We start from the raw sequence: 16914 nt of genomic DNA, 5'->3' as shown, positions 1-16914 counted from the left end.
CAGTGGTACCTCGAGATACGAGCTTAATCCGTTCCGGGACTGAGCTCGTATGACAAGATTCTCGTAACTCGAGCGGACGTTTCCCATTGAAATGAATGGAAAAAAAATTAATTCGTTCCAGCCCTCTGAAAAAACACCAAAAACAGGATATTGGATTGGAAAAATGTTTTATTTCTTCTAATTCCCCATCTATTAACAAAGTAACACATAACTAGTGGTTTAATAGAAATAAAGTGTTTAATCTAACTAAAATTGGGCGGATTTCGCCGAGGGGAGAGGGGCACAAAAGGGGCGGGGGGCTTCGGGTTTTTTTCCCACACAACGCACTCGTAAACGGAACAAACACTCCACCCTCACGTTTGCTATCGATGGGCTGTTTGCTGTCGTACTATTCCCTTCAAAATATTACGAAAATGATGCACACAAATGTCCCCACAATCGGATAACGCACGACCACTTGCCAACGAGCAGCAGTCTTTTATCAGCGATCGCGTCGCTGCTCATGGGAGCTTCGGGGGCGCTGGCTAGCGGCTCCTTTTAGCTTGTAGCATCTGTGGTCGCATCCCCTCGAACGGCGCCTATGATAGAGTTGCTACCGGGGATGCTGTTGCGAGCCAGTGCCCCTGATGTTCTTATGAGCAGCCAACGAGCAGCAGTCTTTTATCAGCGATCACCCCGCTGCTCATGGGAGCTTCGGGGGCGCTGGCTAGCGGCTCCTTTTAGCTTGTAGCATCTGTGTTCGCATCCCCTCGAACGGCGCCTATGATAGAGTTGCTACCGGGGATGCTGTTGCGAGCCAGTGCCCCTGATGTTCTTATGAGCAGCCAATGAGAAGTAATATAATACTCCTCGTATTAGATAACAAATAACAGGAAATGCAGCAGCTGAGCTTACCCACGTATTGATTGTGGGTAAAGTTTTATTCTGAGTGCCATTGCCTGTCGGCGTTGTGTGCACAAGTATACTTCATTACCCAGAAAGCCCTCTTTTCCCCGCACATGCGCGTTGTGCGTTTCCTGGTCTGAATAACTCATCCGGTGCTCGTAAATATTGTTATACACGAAAGATATGCAAAAAAAAAATGCCATGGCCACCTGGCTTGGTCGCATCACGAAATTTTGACTGCATCACGGGCGAATTATTCGATCGAAATTTCCCCCGTAAGACGAGCATTTTGTATGACGAGGTACCACTGTATATAAATATATATAAATTATATTCAGATATTAATACATTACGGTCTTCGGATATGCTTATAGCTGTAATATTTAATAATATACATGTATTGTGGTAGTAATAATGGAGTTGTTCCTACTTTGCTGTTTTTCATTTAGCGCGGCCATGTCTGGTCTACATTAATCGCAATATTTGAGGGATTACTGTACTCCTCTCTGATAATAGCTCTTATCTGCTCATTCTTAATGCACAAAAATGATGATGAGAGACCTGTGCAATACGATAAAGGTGAAGTAAAGATGCTGATTTCGTGCGCAGGTAATTGAGAGCTTTATCCCAAGTCAGGTAAATGCTTTTTGTCAGGTTTGAGAAGTGTCGTCTTGGCAGCAGGAGAAGCTTCTGCAGGAGGTTTTTGGCAAACGAGGAACAGGGTGATGGGGAGCTGTGACTGCTGTTTTGTTTTTGTACAAACATGGTTTTGTACAAGGACATGACACCATAAGACGATTGCCAAATTTAATGGCTATGACCATGTTGTCATCAATCTCCAAGACACTTTGTTGCAAACTGCGTGCCATATTGAAAATCTCTTGCCGATTTCTAGTACTAAGACCACGTTCTTCACCCTCATTGCTGTCATTGTTTTAGGGGGAAATCCAATTTCCAATCCGCTCCTCCGCAGTGTCCAGCCGTCTTGTCCTCCCAGAAAGCTCTATTTTCAGATAAGAATGACAGTATCCGCCCGGTTCCCCTACTTAGGAGGGAAATCCAACTTCCACTCTGGTCTTCCGCGGCGGGCAGCCGTATTAATAAAATAAAAAAATAAAATCAGACTTAGGCTTGTCATCATCATTGACTAGACAAAAACCTAATTGTCATCATACCCAGCTGCGTATGATGAAATTGATAGTGCTTCCCCACAAAGTGCGCTTTTCCCAGACAAAAGCCCAACCAAGTGATTATCCACCCACAGAGCTCTATTTTCGGATAAGACTGATGGCGTCCCCCTGGCATTTGCCCTTCATATCATCAATAGTATTCTTTTTCTATGGCAGAATTTTTCTTCTTTGGCACTGAGTTGAGTGGTTGTCCCCTGTCTTCCACTAGCGAGTTTCAGTGTAAAAAATACCATCACCACATTCGCATTTGTTAATAAGATCAGGGATTTTGCCATGTAAATCAACCACTGCCATGTACTAGTGTTTATCTTTATGAATCCATACTGGGATGGAAAATGAAGATAAAAATCAAGTTTGTTGTCAGAGAGAAGACAAGATTTATGTTGACCAATGATTGTTCAGTTCATCCTTATCCCTCACGCATTAGAGCACAGGATCAAAATAGCTTTTGTCATTGTAACAGATGATAGAAGATTGTGCAATCTCCCTTGTTCAATGAAGATTTTAAGTATAAAAATTCAATGAGTGATGATGGCTCAAAACTGTTTAACCAGGACTCAGGCTTTTTAACAGGGGAGGATGCAGACCTCCCGAACACACCAGGCCCACTCCTGCTGCGTTCCCTAAAGGCGAGCGGTGAGCTGGGGGATGAGCTGGATCTCAGCTTTCTGCCAGATGAGTTGAGTTCCAACACACAAGATACAGAAGGTACAACTAAGTTCTAGACTTCAATTGACAGCAAATGGTGTTGATCCATTATGAACATTTTTTATAGTGGGTTGATCATTTTGAGACAATGACCTGAAGTTGTCCAAATTCAGTTTTTCCAATTTCTTAATTTTAAATATTTTCTTACAGTTCTAGTCACCTTTATTGGTACTCATTTTTTTGCACTGCTGCTCCAATATTTTCATAAATAAATGAAAAAGATTTTGCTTTCTTTTGGAAGATATCGAAAATGATTTATTTCATCTTCATGGGTACCAATAATGATGAGCAGGACTATGATCATTCATTTTTATTACATATTTTGAATTTTAGAAAAATTAAGTGAAAAAAATATATGAATACGAATAAAATATAATAAAATTTAGACTCCTGAAAATAATATAGAAACAAAATAAACATCTGACAAAATAACTGTCTTTATTACAATTATTGTAAGATAATGAGAAAATATATACATTTATTAATAATTATCTTTTTTTAGATATTGTGTATATATATTTTTTTAAAGAAAAAAATAAGTGAATATTCTTCGATTATCAACATGCAAATAACTATGAAGCTTTACTGACAATTAGCTTTCTTCTAACTCAAATTTGATGTCTCAAATTATTGATTTCCATCTCTACTATTGCAACTACTTGCAACACCTGCTGCAGTCAAGTATTGCATTCAGAATTCCCAATTGTTCACATAACATGTGAATTTCCTTGGTGTTGCCTCCATGTGCTTCTGTCAAATGTTTTACTCATAATTTAAAATTGTGTTTTTCAAACTTTTTATTTTTAAATAAAAATCTTTAATTATTTTACTTAACATCTCTATACTTGATTGCTTTCCGAAATAGTGGAAAACAATCTGACTGAGTTGAAGTCCTTGTGTGTTTAGTGTATCATTTCCAATTCTTTAGTAAGTCGTCCACCTAAATCAAAATCTGACAGTTAATGACCTTGAGCCTCTGATTAGGAAAGGACGAAGGCCGAAAAATTGTGAATCAGGAAGCGTTTTTTATGAGAGAAATTGTAAAATTCCGTGATTTTAATGCAATTATAAGTGTTCGTTTTATACGCGGAGGCGGCTTATATGCGAGAAAATACGGAAATACGGTAATCCAACCTATTCTAAATTTGTATATAATTCATGTTTTCTTCTCACTAGTAAAATAACCTGTGTTTTAATTCACCCATTGACCCTGCAATTCTCAAGATCCCATGCTTGTTCGTTTTCAAAAAAGCAGAGAAGTCAAATACAGCCCTCTGGGTGTCTACCAGCATCCTTTCCATAACAGAGATGTGTAGACCAAAATCGCTGTCCTTGTCATAATAAAGGGGGAGTAACAGGGAAATGATCAGAGGGCTGTATGAGGCAAATGAGTTGATCCAGGGCTTCCACCGCACAAAGACTGAGTAGATGTCGCCGCACTCCATGTTCTCAGGTTGAAGTTGGACCCAAATACTGACAGCTGTTGCTTCAGGCAGATCTTGTAGCACCAAGCAGTGCTCTACTGTAGGAATTCTGCACTCGCCATTGATTGTCAAAAATGAACACCATGTTCAAGTCCATGGGTCTCCATGCGTGCACTTGGCACCAGGACACCGAAGGCTGCAGTTCAATGATTGACTTTGTAGTCGTGTCATCGGACTAGGGGTTGAATGTCTTGGACAATCGGGCTAATAGAGGGGTGGAGTTGTCAATCAATCACCATTAGTGGAGTTGGCTCTGATAGTGAGGGAAGATGCCGGTCTGGGTCGGCAGACCTAAAGGTTTTGGTAGGGTCCACTGGGAATGCCTTCCAGAGTCTCCTGTCAGAATGAGTTTCGACTCGCACCTCTGGCAGAGATTCTCGCATGTCTGGGGAGAGGCAGGGAACATCTTCAGCTGCAAGGTGGTTGGTGCCTGTCGTGGCAGTAATCCCAAAACCCGCTGGTGTAATGGATGAGTCAGGCTGAAGGAGTCCTATTGGGCCTTTTTGGCCTGCAGGACTCTGGAGGTACCGGATGGGTACAGGCTAGCCATGCGGCGTGCGGCCCTGGTGGTCTCTGAGACAAATTAGGAGGAGGACAACATCCGGATGGCTTCAAGTAAATTTTGGTCCACCATCTGACATCTCAAGAGTGGAAAGTGGGGTAACATTAACAGTGTTCATAGTGGGGATGGAGTGCTGCTGACTTTGACTTTGGGATGTTGTGAGCAGGTGGCCCGACTACTTTGAAATCTTCCTCAACTCCACCACCATGCCTATTTCATGAGGGAGTAGTACCTGGGCACTCTGAAGCGGATTCTCATATCGCTGGGCTTGAAGTCACTAGGGTGGTTAAAAGGCTGTTGTGGGGTTGTCTTAGTATGCCGCCCGGAAGCCTCGCTGTTAAGGTGTTGGGATGGATGAGGCCATGGGGCCGACCCAGGACACACTGTTTCCGAGCTGGCCCGGGAACTTTGTGGGATCCTCCCAAAAGAGCTGGATAAAGTGGCTGGTGTGAGGGAAGTCTGTGCTTCCTTGCTGAAGCTACTTCCCCTGCGAACCATCCTCGGATAAGCGGAAGAAGATGAATGAGTGAGGGGTATACTTCTATCATTTCTAAAGGCGTCCTGATGGTGTAAGTGTTCACTCACCTGACTTCGGTGGAGGCAGGAGTGGGCTTGATTCCCGCTGCTGGCGGTATGTTTGTGAGTGCGAATGGCTGTCTGTCTCTCTCTGTGCCCTACGGCTGGCTGGCGACAAGTCCAACATTTCGGCCAAAGTCAGCTGCTCCAGCAACCCCTGCATCCCTTACGAGGATGCACTGGAAGGAAGATGAATATTAAGGATGATAGGTTTATCCTTAGGTATTTCCAAATTCACCTTTCAATAAAAGAGGCATCTGAAGTCATATCTTTGTTTAATTCTTGCAAGAAGAGAATACATCCACCCGCCTTTCCGGTCAAGATCATTCTAACAACTCGAAGTCTCTCTCGCTAATTTATTCATAAGACTTTAACGCCATGCCCCACAGAAGTCTCAACATTTTGTCTCATAAAATTTATCTCAGTTCTCAAAACAATTGTAGGTCTGTCGAATCTTCCCAAGAGAGTTTTGATGTGAACCATCCTGAAAAGATGATGCTTCCCAAAATAATCCACAGTTCTTGTTGTGAGCCATCCTGAGAAGCCGATGCTTCCCAAAGCAATCTACCATTCGATGTGAACCATCTTGATGCTTCCCAAAACAATCCACAGTTCCCAAGAGCGCTTGAAGTGTACCCTCTTCATGCTTTCCAAAACAATCCACATTTCGATGTGAACCATCTTGATGCCCAAAGCAATTCAGTCCTCTTGATGCAGACCACAGTCCTTACTTTTGCAAGAGATGTATCAAAATGCCCTTTGTATTAATGTCAATAACTCTTCGTTGCAAGCACATATATAATATAGAAATATTGATACACAATAATAATAATGATAAACCTAACAAGGATTATAGATCGAATTATGCTAATTCAATATAAATTATGTCTGTACTTACAAGAAATTTAAAGTTAAAAGTTACGAAACCACTTCTGGAACCAATTAATTTCCTAGGCAAATGTACCAATGTAATAGATTACAAAATATCTATTTTATTTTAGTACAGCGGTACCTCTACATATGAAATTTTCAGATGACAAAACCCTTTCATATGCAAATTACTGTTCCAATTAATGGAAACAAGATCCAAGTCCGAAATCCCCCCAAATACGTTAATACTTCACCGAGCCCCCTTGCTTGTTTAGAACCAAAAAACAGTTGTTGCGCTATAAAAATTCTCTTTTGAAAAATGGGTTAGATGAGAAAGGAAAATTTCAGTTACACGCATTGCAAACGTGTATACAATTATGTACAGTTATACAGAAGCAGGAGTATGCGTTTTAGGAAAAAGTAAGGAAAACTGACGGTCAATTTCAATAGAAAGGATGACGAATTATACCTATTTAAGCAATGTTTGGGTGTTATATTTGTTAAAACATTGTAAATCAAAGTGAAAATATGAAGAAAAGAAAAACTCACAAAATAGCGGTGCTGTTGCGTAGTTCATGCAACTAACTTCAAGCAGAAATTACTAAGCGGAAGCACTGCAGTGTGCACTGAAGAAGGTATGGGTTTTTGGAATCTGCAGAGTGTAATGCTTAAAACTACCACAAGAGAGCAGCAAATTAACATATTTCTGGTCAGGCATACTCATTACTCATCGATAATCCTTGCAAATGCTCAAAGCTTTAGTTTATACAAAGAAGTTCAATCATTCGTCTATTAGGATCCGGCTAACTCTACAGTGCACGGTTTGGACAAACATAGCATGGGAATGTTAACATAAAACATCCACCCATCCATAAATTACGCTTTATCTATTCTGTAATCCTTATAAAGCGTGATTCACGGATGGATGTGTGTGTGTGTGTGTTCACCTAGAAACTCACTGGCGGAAATTCTTCCGAAAATTACGTTTGTAAATGACATGGAAAGGCGTCCTACATTACAACTAAATTGGGTCAGCGCTTTTCAACTCTCTACGTTGCACGGTTTGGACATATGTAGCGAGAGAATCTTAACATACACACACACCCATCGATAAATCACGCTTTATAAGGATTATAGATTACTGCTGTGAATAAAAAGAAGCAGGCCCTGTTATCCATCCATGACTGATAACATGGCCGTAATCCACTGACCATCGCTTCCATATCGAAGCAGAAGGAAACATTATAAAAGCGACAACTCCATGGCATGGCCGAAGTGACGAGATGGAAAGACTGTTACTCCTTTGGATTGAGGTGGAAGACATTCCAGGACATACAGTGACGGAGTCAATTATTTCTGAAAAAGAGGCTATTGAATGCTATATGGTTTTGCACTCATAATTTGCTATAAAGTTGTTTTGATGTGTGTCTATGTCCATGTGTTCATATCCTTTGTCTGTTGCCTAACATTAGCTTCCTCCTTACACTTATGCACCTGCATAAATAGAAAATGTTTTTGAGTTAATGCGTCTGATATTCTTGAGTTTGATATACTTTGTAATTAAAAATAGTTTAGAAAAAAGAACGCTACATTTTCTTTGCAAATATTTTTAAATCTATTCAGAGTGACTAAAAGAAAAAAAAGAAAATACCCAATAAATATTCTGATTCTGTAGTCCAACATAAATGCAGATGATTATTAAGACCAGAGTTATCTTTGGTAAGGAATTTTGTGAGTGTTTGATGTTAGGAGATACCTGCGTGAGCTGCAAGCAAGCCTTCTCATCATCATCACAGTTGGCTAAAAATGCCTCTAGTATCTGCCCCATGACCCCCTTGCTTCCAATGCCCCCCATGGCCGCCATGACCCCTATGACCCCAATGACCCCCATGACGGAGAAGTCAGGGATCATCCCCCAGCTGCAGTAGGTCTACCACCATCTTGTTGGATTAGTACGATTCTGCTAAAGTTGTTGATCATATTTGTACAGGAACATCGTCTCCACGGTCACTCTGGGTTGTCCATTGGACCTCAAATTCATTGCTCGTCAAGCCAGAAACGCTGAATACAACCCCAAGGTAGGCCTGCGTCTTTTGCTGATTTTGGGGGGGTGTTTCGAAAATTCCCGCGATCCGATGTTTTGGTGCAGGGGTGTCAAATTCATCTTTGTTACTGGCCACATCATGGTATTTTTTCCCCCTCAGAAAGCCATTACAATAATCCCTCTAATATCACGGATAATGTACACCAGACATGGCCATGATAATAAAAAAACGAAGTATCATTACACCCATTATTACTACCATACTACAGGTTTTCACATCCATACAAAAATACAAGTACACAAGTACAAATATCAGGAGGTTTATTTATTAAAAATTGCAGTTATAAGGATATAAAATATGGTAACGTATTAATATCTAAATATACTCTCTATATAAAAATATTGTATAAATACTTTAAATACTGTACTCACAGCAAAAATAGTTCCTCTCCGCTTTATATAAATCCAAAAAAAGCAGGTTAATGGGAGTTTTAGTCAAAGTCCTCCTGCACAGTCGAGATCTTAAAGGGCAGCCCCCTTTCAGCGAAGTATAGCTTCGCATTCGGGATGAAACATTTTAAGAAAAAAGTTCTTTGTGAAGGCTTTAATGATCTAGGCTTTCTGGTTGCTCATCCAGTAGACAGGCAGCAAGGCTTTGGTCTTATTTTTTTAAAGCATGAGGATGGTTGAACTGGCTTTACAATGAAGCCAACAGCATTCCCACACATGATGATGATCCACACGTTCAGTTTATCTTTGAATAAGAATGTCTGTGAACTTATCCTCCTCCAAAAAAGGCCTGTCTCATCCATGTTAAAAACTTGCTCCGGAAGATAACCAACCAATCATTCTCTTGAATTACGTGAGGGAACTCTTCCTCGACAGTGTTTTGCTGCCTCTTGGTCTGTTTAGGAGGGTACTTGGCCGTTTGGTTGCCAGACTTTTGGTCGCCGGACTTTTGGTCGCCGGACGTTTGGTCGCCCAGAAGTTATTGATAATTACCATTTAAAATTGTTGCTCAAATTCCCTAAATACAAACAGTGAATTATTATTTAGTCATACTTGATGCCCTATTAATTATTAAGCTAAAGAAAAGTTCAAAATTTCCCGTACTTTTATTGTGTTTTGTTGGAGAACTTGTTAAGACCCTGACTGATGTCCCTTCCTAATGGGACAACTCATGTACATACAAACTGTTATACACTCACACGTCCGCTCAGTGAAACTGCTCAGGGCTATTGTTGGCTTTTATTGATGCGTAGACCGTGTTGTTTTACCTTGTTTTGTCGCCGGACTTTTGGTCGCCCGTTGTTTGGGTCCGGGCGACCAAACGTCCGGCAACCAAAAGTCCGGCGACCAAACGGCCGGTCATGGTTTAGGAGGCTCACTCACGGCACTGGAAGGAGGCTGAGATTCATCTTCATTGTCTTCATTAGGAGCAAAGCTATCATAAAAGGTCTTGGCTTTGGTTTTAATCATGTTGCTATTCAGAGGAATCATCTTCTCCCTACAGTCTGAGATCCATACCGATAGGGCATTCTCCATCTTAATGATGATTTAATTCTTTGCGGTTACCGAATGTTCGCTTCTCCCTTCTTGATGTAACGCATTGGATTGGATTGGATAACTTTATTCATCCCGTATTCGGGAAATTTTGTTGTTCCAGTGGCAAGAGGGTGAGGATGCAGGAATAGGAAAGGCATTTTAGACATAAATAGATAGGTAATAAGTAGGTCAAGAAATAAATACATGAATAAATATATAATTAAATAACCGTGTTGCTTAGCACATATATACATTCATACATACACATAAATGTACATGCATGCATACGGTAGGTCTTAACACAGCCATTTTTTGTTAAAGAGCCTGACAGCTGATGGGAGGAACAGTCTGCGGAAGCGCTCCTTCCTGCAATGAGGGTGCCGCAGTCTATTGCTAAAGGAGCTTCGGAGGGACTCCACAGACTCATGCAGGGGGTGGGAGGTGCTGTCCATGATGGACATCATCCTGGTCAGCATCCTCCGCTCTCCCACTTCCTCCACAGGGTCCAAAGGACAGCCCAGAACAGAGCTGGCCCTCCTGACCAGCTTATTCAGCCTGTTCCTGTCCCTCTCCGTGCTCCCGCATCCCCAACAAAGCACTGCATAAAACACTGTAGATGCCACCACAGTGTCGTAGAAAGTCCTCAGCAGTGTCCTGCACACTCCAAAGGACCGTAGACTCCTCAGTCGGTAGAGGCGGCTCTGGCCCCTTTTGTACAGGGCATCTGTGTTTGTGGACCAGTCTAGTTTGTTGTTGAGGTGAACACCCAGGTACTTAAAATTCTCCTCGATTTCAATGTCTGTACCCTGGATGTTCACCTGAGTGGTCTGTTGAGGATTCCTCCGAAAATCGATGACCATTTCCTTTGTCTTACTGGTGTTGATGTAGAGGTGGTTTTGCCTACACCAGTCAACAAAGGCTGTGATGACTCCCCTGTACTCCAGGTCGTTCCCGTCCGTCACTCGTCCAACAATAGCGGTGTCGTCAGAGAACTTCTGGAGGTGGCAGGTGTCTGTATTATGTTTAAAGTCCGATGTGTAGAGGGAGAAGAGGAGTGGAGAGAGCACTGTGCCTTGTGGGGCCCCCGTGCTGCAAGCTACCACATCAGACGTACAGTCCTGGAGTCTCACATATTGTGGTCTGTCAGTGAGGAAGTCGATGATCCATGCGGCTAGGTATGGTAGATTCATTTATGATGCATTAGATCAGGAACCTTTTTGACAGAGAGAGCCTTAAACAATTCATATTTTCAAATGTTATTCATTGAGAGCCATACTCAGAATTTAAAAGAAAACACTTAAAAATGTGTACATTTGACTGCTTTTAAAGTACAAAAAGTCAGATTTTTTTATAACATTCTTACGCTGTTGCTAATCAATGTCTGGTCTACATTAACCGCAATATTTGGGGGATTACTGTACTCCTCTCTGATAATAGCTCTTCTCTGCTCATTCTTAATGCACAAAAATGATGATGAGAGACCTGTGCAATACGATAAAGGTGAAGTAAAGATGCTGATTTCGTGCGCAGGTAATTGAGAGCATTATCCCAAGTCAGGTAAATGCTTTTTGTCAGATTTGAGAAGTGTTGTCTTGGCAGCAGGAGAAGCTTCTGCACGAGGTTTTTGGCAAACAAGGAACAGGGTGATGGGGAGTTGTGACTGCTGTTTTGTTTTTGTACAAACATGGTTTTGTACAAGGACATGACACCATAAGACGATTGCCAAATTCAATGGCTATGACCATGTTGTCATCAATCTCCAAGACACTTTGTTGCAAACTGCGTGCCATATTGAAAATCTCTTGCCGATTTCTAGTATTAAGACCACGTTCTTCACCCTCATTGCTCATATGCACCCATCAAAAGAGCCACATGTTGCTCCCGAGCCATAGGTTCCCTACCCCTGCATTAGATGATGCAGAACGTTGTGTATTACATGCATGCAGCTGGCTTCCATCCGAACAGTCAAATATGTGATGAACACGTTCAGTTTGCCAAAACAATATTCCCTCGAATATCGCGGATATTGTAGACCAGACATGGCCGCGAATCGACAAACCGTGAGGCAGACCTCGCTCACCGCTGGATTGCCGGCCGACCATTATAGGCGGTGTGCAAACACCGCTGGATCGCCGTAGCTCCTCTTTTCAGCCATGCCGTTGCTCTGCAACGGGGAGATGACGTGCCCGTGCTGTCCTCGGCTCGCTGTGGTCCCGCTCAGCAACAAGGATACGACGTGCCCGCTCTGTCCTCAGCTCACTCTGGCTTTGCTCAGAGGCGCCGTGCCCACCCCGTCCTCGGCTCGCTGTGGTTTAGACGATGCTGGACGCTTAGTAGGCATTGACCCCCGCGGTACCCCGAGACTTATATTTTGCGAAGTTGATTTTATATTTTGTATCCTGACGCACGGTGATCTTATAGATAAGTATGATTCAATTCAATTTAGCGTGCTTGGTGAGAAATTAAAATTAGACAGTTTAGTCAGCAGTATCTAGTGGTTGATGGTGTCAAATGCCTTTTTGAGATCAATGAAAACCGTACCAATGAACCCAGTGGCGGTCCGTAAATTTTCTCGTAGCGCCTTCAACGTATTAATTCAACCCTCAAAAACTATTTTATGGCTATAAAACCTCAACTGCAGCTACAGCTGCGACACATAAAAATAATCAATAAATCAATGCACAAAAATGGGGTAAAATCCACTTCCTAGCAGCATTTCATGATTAAATACAAATACTGGAGCTTTTCAGACATTAAAACCAGGCCAGGGGGGTGATTTTCTTGGGAAAAGACAGCGATGAACGTCAATGGCGAAACGGCAAAAATTAAACTGGGGTAAAATGGGGTAAAATCCACTTCCTGGCAGCATTTAGTGATTAAATACAAACACTGGAGCTTAAATACAAACACTGGAGCTTTTCAGATATCAGAACCGGGCCCACAATTGAAATATTATTTAGGAATATAGCCATATTTTACTCACCAAAAATCTTTTTTAACTCTACACAATATCCATCCTCCTTTCTTTCTTCCTTCTTTTCTATCACCATCGAAGCTAATGATGAAAGTCAAGCCTGTCCTGTCATATTTACAGCATAGTCAGTCTTGAAAATAGCTTTAAATCAACACAACAATATATTTGTTTGTACAGTTAGCTCCAAATACAGTTTGGTAGTTCTTTGTAGTTAGCGCACTGAAAGTGGCGCACACACCCTTTTCCCGGCTGTAACAGGCTTGCTAGCTTCGGAGTTGACCGCCCTTTCTTAATGCTGTCCATTTTTTTCTGGAAAAGTCCGTCTGGAAAATAGCTTTTTGAGCAAATCTGCAACCAAATCCATTTGTTTTCCTGCGTCGGCCATTGTGGGTGGAGTTTGCTAGTCTGGCTGCCTCACTCTGGCTTTGGCCCACCTACTCTATAGCTAGCCAATAATAGTTGGTGAAAGCAATGACATATCCCCAAGCCAGCAAAATGGCGATGCCTGCGAAAAAGCATTGTGGGGTTGCCAACTCGAAATCTGATTGGTTAAAAGCAACAGTCTTGTTTAATGCAGCAGAGCCCACAGAACTGATTTTGAAAGCTTCAGGCAGATTTCTGATCCTGGCAACAAATAATGGCTGAAATGTGATTGGTTAAATGCTTCAATATGAAAACACATCTAGAAGCAGTGCAACCAGGGGGGAAAGCAATGAAAGGAAGCTAACAGACCATTTGGAATAATAAGTATTGATGGACAAAATATAATATATGATTCAGATATTTCTTAGGCCAGTAGAGAAGGCCTTGATTTTTTAAATCTATTCTACACTTTGTTGTTTTCTCAGCTAATTCTTGACAATCATGCCTTTCACCATCCTCAGGAAGTGGGAGCAGTGTGGCTGGATTAAAACATTACACCTTTCTGGTGTAATGTGTGATTGTGATAGCAAAATAGCCATGCAAGATAAAGGTACACGGTTGATTGGTTGCCGGTCTTTTGGTCGCCGATCTTTTGGTCGCCGGTCTTTTGGTCGCCCGGAAGGTAAGTGATAATTACCATTTAAATCGTTGCTCAAATTCCCTAAATACAAACTGCGAATTACTATTTAGTCATACTTAATGCCCTAGTAATTATTAGGCTAAAGAAAAACTCCAAATTTCCCAGACTTTTATTGGTTTTTTTTGGAGAACTTGTTAAGACCCTGACTGACGTAGCTTCTTAAAGGGACAACGCATGTACATACAAACTCTTATACACTCACACGTCGGCTCAGTGAAACTGCTCATGGCCATTGTTGGCTTTTATTGATGCGTAGACCGTGTTGTTTTACCTTGTTTTGTCGCCGGTCTTTTGGTCGTCGGTCTTTTGGTCGCCGGTCTTTTGGTCGCCCGTTGTTGCGGTCGGGGCGACGAAAAGACCGTGACCAAAAGACCGGCGACCAATCGACCGCACACGATAGGGCACGGTGCTCTCCTCACTCCTCTTCACCCTCTACACATCGGACCGACTCAGCTCCAGTACTTTGCATAGGACTGGGTCCTTGAGTGCTCTGTGCGATCTCTGTAGCCTGCATGGAAAGCCACTACTGAGAAATAGAAGATGCTGTTTTCCTCCGCTGTATTATCATTTTCCTTCCCCGGGAGTCTAGATAACGCATCTGCGTTGGCATTTTCTGCTGACGTTCTGTACTCTATACTGTAGTCATAAGCCATCAGTCTCAGCGCTCAGCGCTGCATTCGCAGAGCAGCTAAAGTGGGAATTTCAGACTTGGGTCCTAAAATGGCAAGAAGGGGCTTGTGGTCAGTTATTAAAACTGAACTTCCGGCCATATAAATATTTATGAAATTTGGTCACACCAAACATTATGGCCAAAGGCTCTTTCTCTATCTGACTGTATTTGCTTTCTGCCTCTGTCAATGTACGCGACGCAAATGCGATCGGTTTCTCATCCCCATTTTCCATTATGTGAGACACATACCTGTCAACCTCTGCCGATAACTGCCCTTATAAATGATTATGATTCCCCTTACAAACCCCCAAAAACCTTACAAACACCGTACGAATCGTACGGTGTTTGTAAGGTTTTTGGGGGGTTTGTAAGGGGAATCATAATCATTTATAAGGGCAGTTATCGGCAGAGGTTGACAGGTATGGAGACATGACCGCCCGATTCCATAATGTGATGCATCTGAAGCTAATCTCAGGGGTTTCTTGGTGTCATAGTGAACTACTACTGAGTTTTTTACCAACTGTTCTTTTGCATCTTTGAATGCTGCTGCACATTTAGGAGTCCATTTCCACTCAACTCCCTTCTTTAGCAGTTAATGTAGCGGCTGCAGCACCGTCAACAGGTCTTTCATGAACCGACCATAATAGTTTAATAGTCCTAGAAAAGACCGTAGCTCTGTGACGTTTGTAGGCCGGGGTGCATTAACGATGGCTGCAACTTTTGTCTCAGTGGGATGCAGTCCCTCCTTATCTATCAGATGCCCCAGGTATTCTACTTTCTCCTGCATGAAGTCACATTTTGCTCTTTTCACTCTCACCCCGTAGCTCTCCAGGCGGCTCAGTACCTCCTCCAGATTCCTCAGGTGCTCAGCTCTTGTTTTCCTTGTGACCAATATGTCATCCAAAAAACAGGTCACGTGCTCCAAGCCTTGGAGGTCTGTTCCATCACATTCTGAAACATAGAAGGAGCACTGGACACTCCGTATGAAAGTCTATGGTACACATACAGTCCTTTGTGAGTATTTATTGTCAAATACTTTTCTGAGTCTTTTTCTAACTCCAGCTGTTGGTAAGCATGTGACAAGTCTAACTTGCTGAAAAGAGTGCCTCCAACTAGGGTGGCAAAAAGGTCTTCAACGTTCGGTAATGGATAGGTCTCCTCTTCCACACTGATTTACTGTGACCTTATAGTCTCCGCAGATACGATTTGACTTGTCTGCTTTGGGTTCCACTACTATTGGCACGGCCCACTGACTATGTTCTTTCTTTGAGATAATGCCAGCTTTTTCTAGGCTATTTAACCCGTTCTCAACTGCATTCTTTAATGCATAACGCACTGGTCTGGCCTTCCCGAAGACCGGTTTGGTATTTGGCTTTACTGTAATGTTGGCCTTAAAATCACGAATAGTGCCTAGTTCCCCAGAAAACACTGCTTTGTGTCTCTGCAACACTGCCTCCACATCTGCGTTGTTACAGCCCCTTGCTGGTATAACTGAGAAGATGCTTGCCCAGTCCAGTTTGAAGTTTTTGAGCCAGTTACGGCCAAGTAGGGCTGGTCTGTCACCTTTTACGATCACTAGTGGTAGATCACCACTCTGGTTTCCATATTTTACCTTGACAGTCACTTGTCCCATCAAGGGAATGTTCTCTCCGGAAAAGGTTGACAGCTGCACTTTACTTACTTTCAATGGCAGATGAGAGAGATGCTTCTTATACACTATTTCAGAAACAAGTGTTACAGCAGCTCCTGTGTCGAGTTGCATCTCCAGAGGAGTTCCTTCTAATTTGACCTGTACTGTCATTTCCTTCTTCAGACAACAAAAAAACACCGTCAGAACTCCGTGACGACAAATGGCGGTCTAAAGTACATAAGAGAATCTTGAAACATGGATAGTGGTTCTTGTGAGACAGCCAATGAGAGCCCAGTTAATGTAGCGAGATTGTAAATTAAGAATAAATTAATCTGCGACAATTTCAAAATAAATTAACGGATATGGGTAATGTATTGACATTTGAGGGGATTTCGCAACTTGGATCTTGTTTTTGATCGTGAGGCACTCATTTGCATATAAAAAGCTTTTGTAACCTGAAAATGTTGTACCTAGAGACATTCATAAGTAGAAGTACAGTGTATTGGAATTTGCTCTCAAGGATTTTGTGATATAATTGACAAAACATAGACAGGACATTATTGAAGCTCCAAGATCAATTCTCTTTATTGGCAAGAAAAGAGAGGACTTTAGACCACCCTCTTAAAAGCTGTCTGTCTCCCGCAGCCCAAAGTGGGCGTTAATTTGAATATTCGTGAGTGGGTTTCAGTTACAAAGCAATTTCCATACAAGGC

At 42.2% G+C, this 16914-nt stretch overlaps 1 protein-coding gene across 1 annotated transcript in view; it reads left to right on the top strand.

The window, feature by feature from the left end:
- Positions 1-16914, top strand: part of tbpl2 (TATA box binding protein like 2) — a 46590-nt gene that overhangs the window by 5158 nt on the left and 24518 nt on the right. Inside the window, exons 2-4 of the mRNA XM_077620829.1 lie at positions 2630-2783; positions 8025-8199; positions 8266-8353. Coding sequence (XP_077476955.1) covers positions 2630-2783; positions 8025-8199; positions 8266-8353 — 417 coding nt within the window. The remainder of the gene's footprint in view (positions 1-2629; positions 2784-8024; positions 8200-8265; positions 8354-16914) is intronic.

Source organism: Stigmatopora argus, chromosome 15, assembly GCF_051989625.1.
Source record: "Stigmatopora argus isolate UIUO_Sarg chromosome 15, RoL_Sarg_1.0, whole genome shotgun sequence".
Taxonomy (NCBI): Eukaryota; Metazoa; Chordata; class Actinopteri; order Syngnathiformes; family Syngnathidae; genus Stigmatopora; species Stigmatopora argus.
The sequence above is the reverse complement of the archived record's forward strand: the minus strand, read 5'-3'. Positions and strand labels throughout refer to the sequence as shown.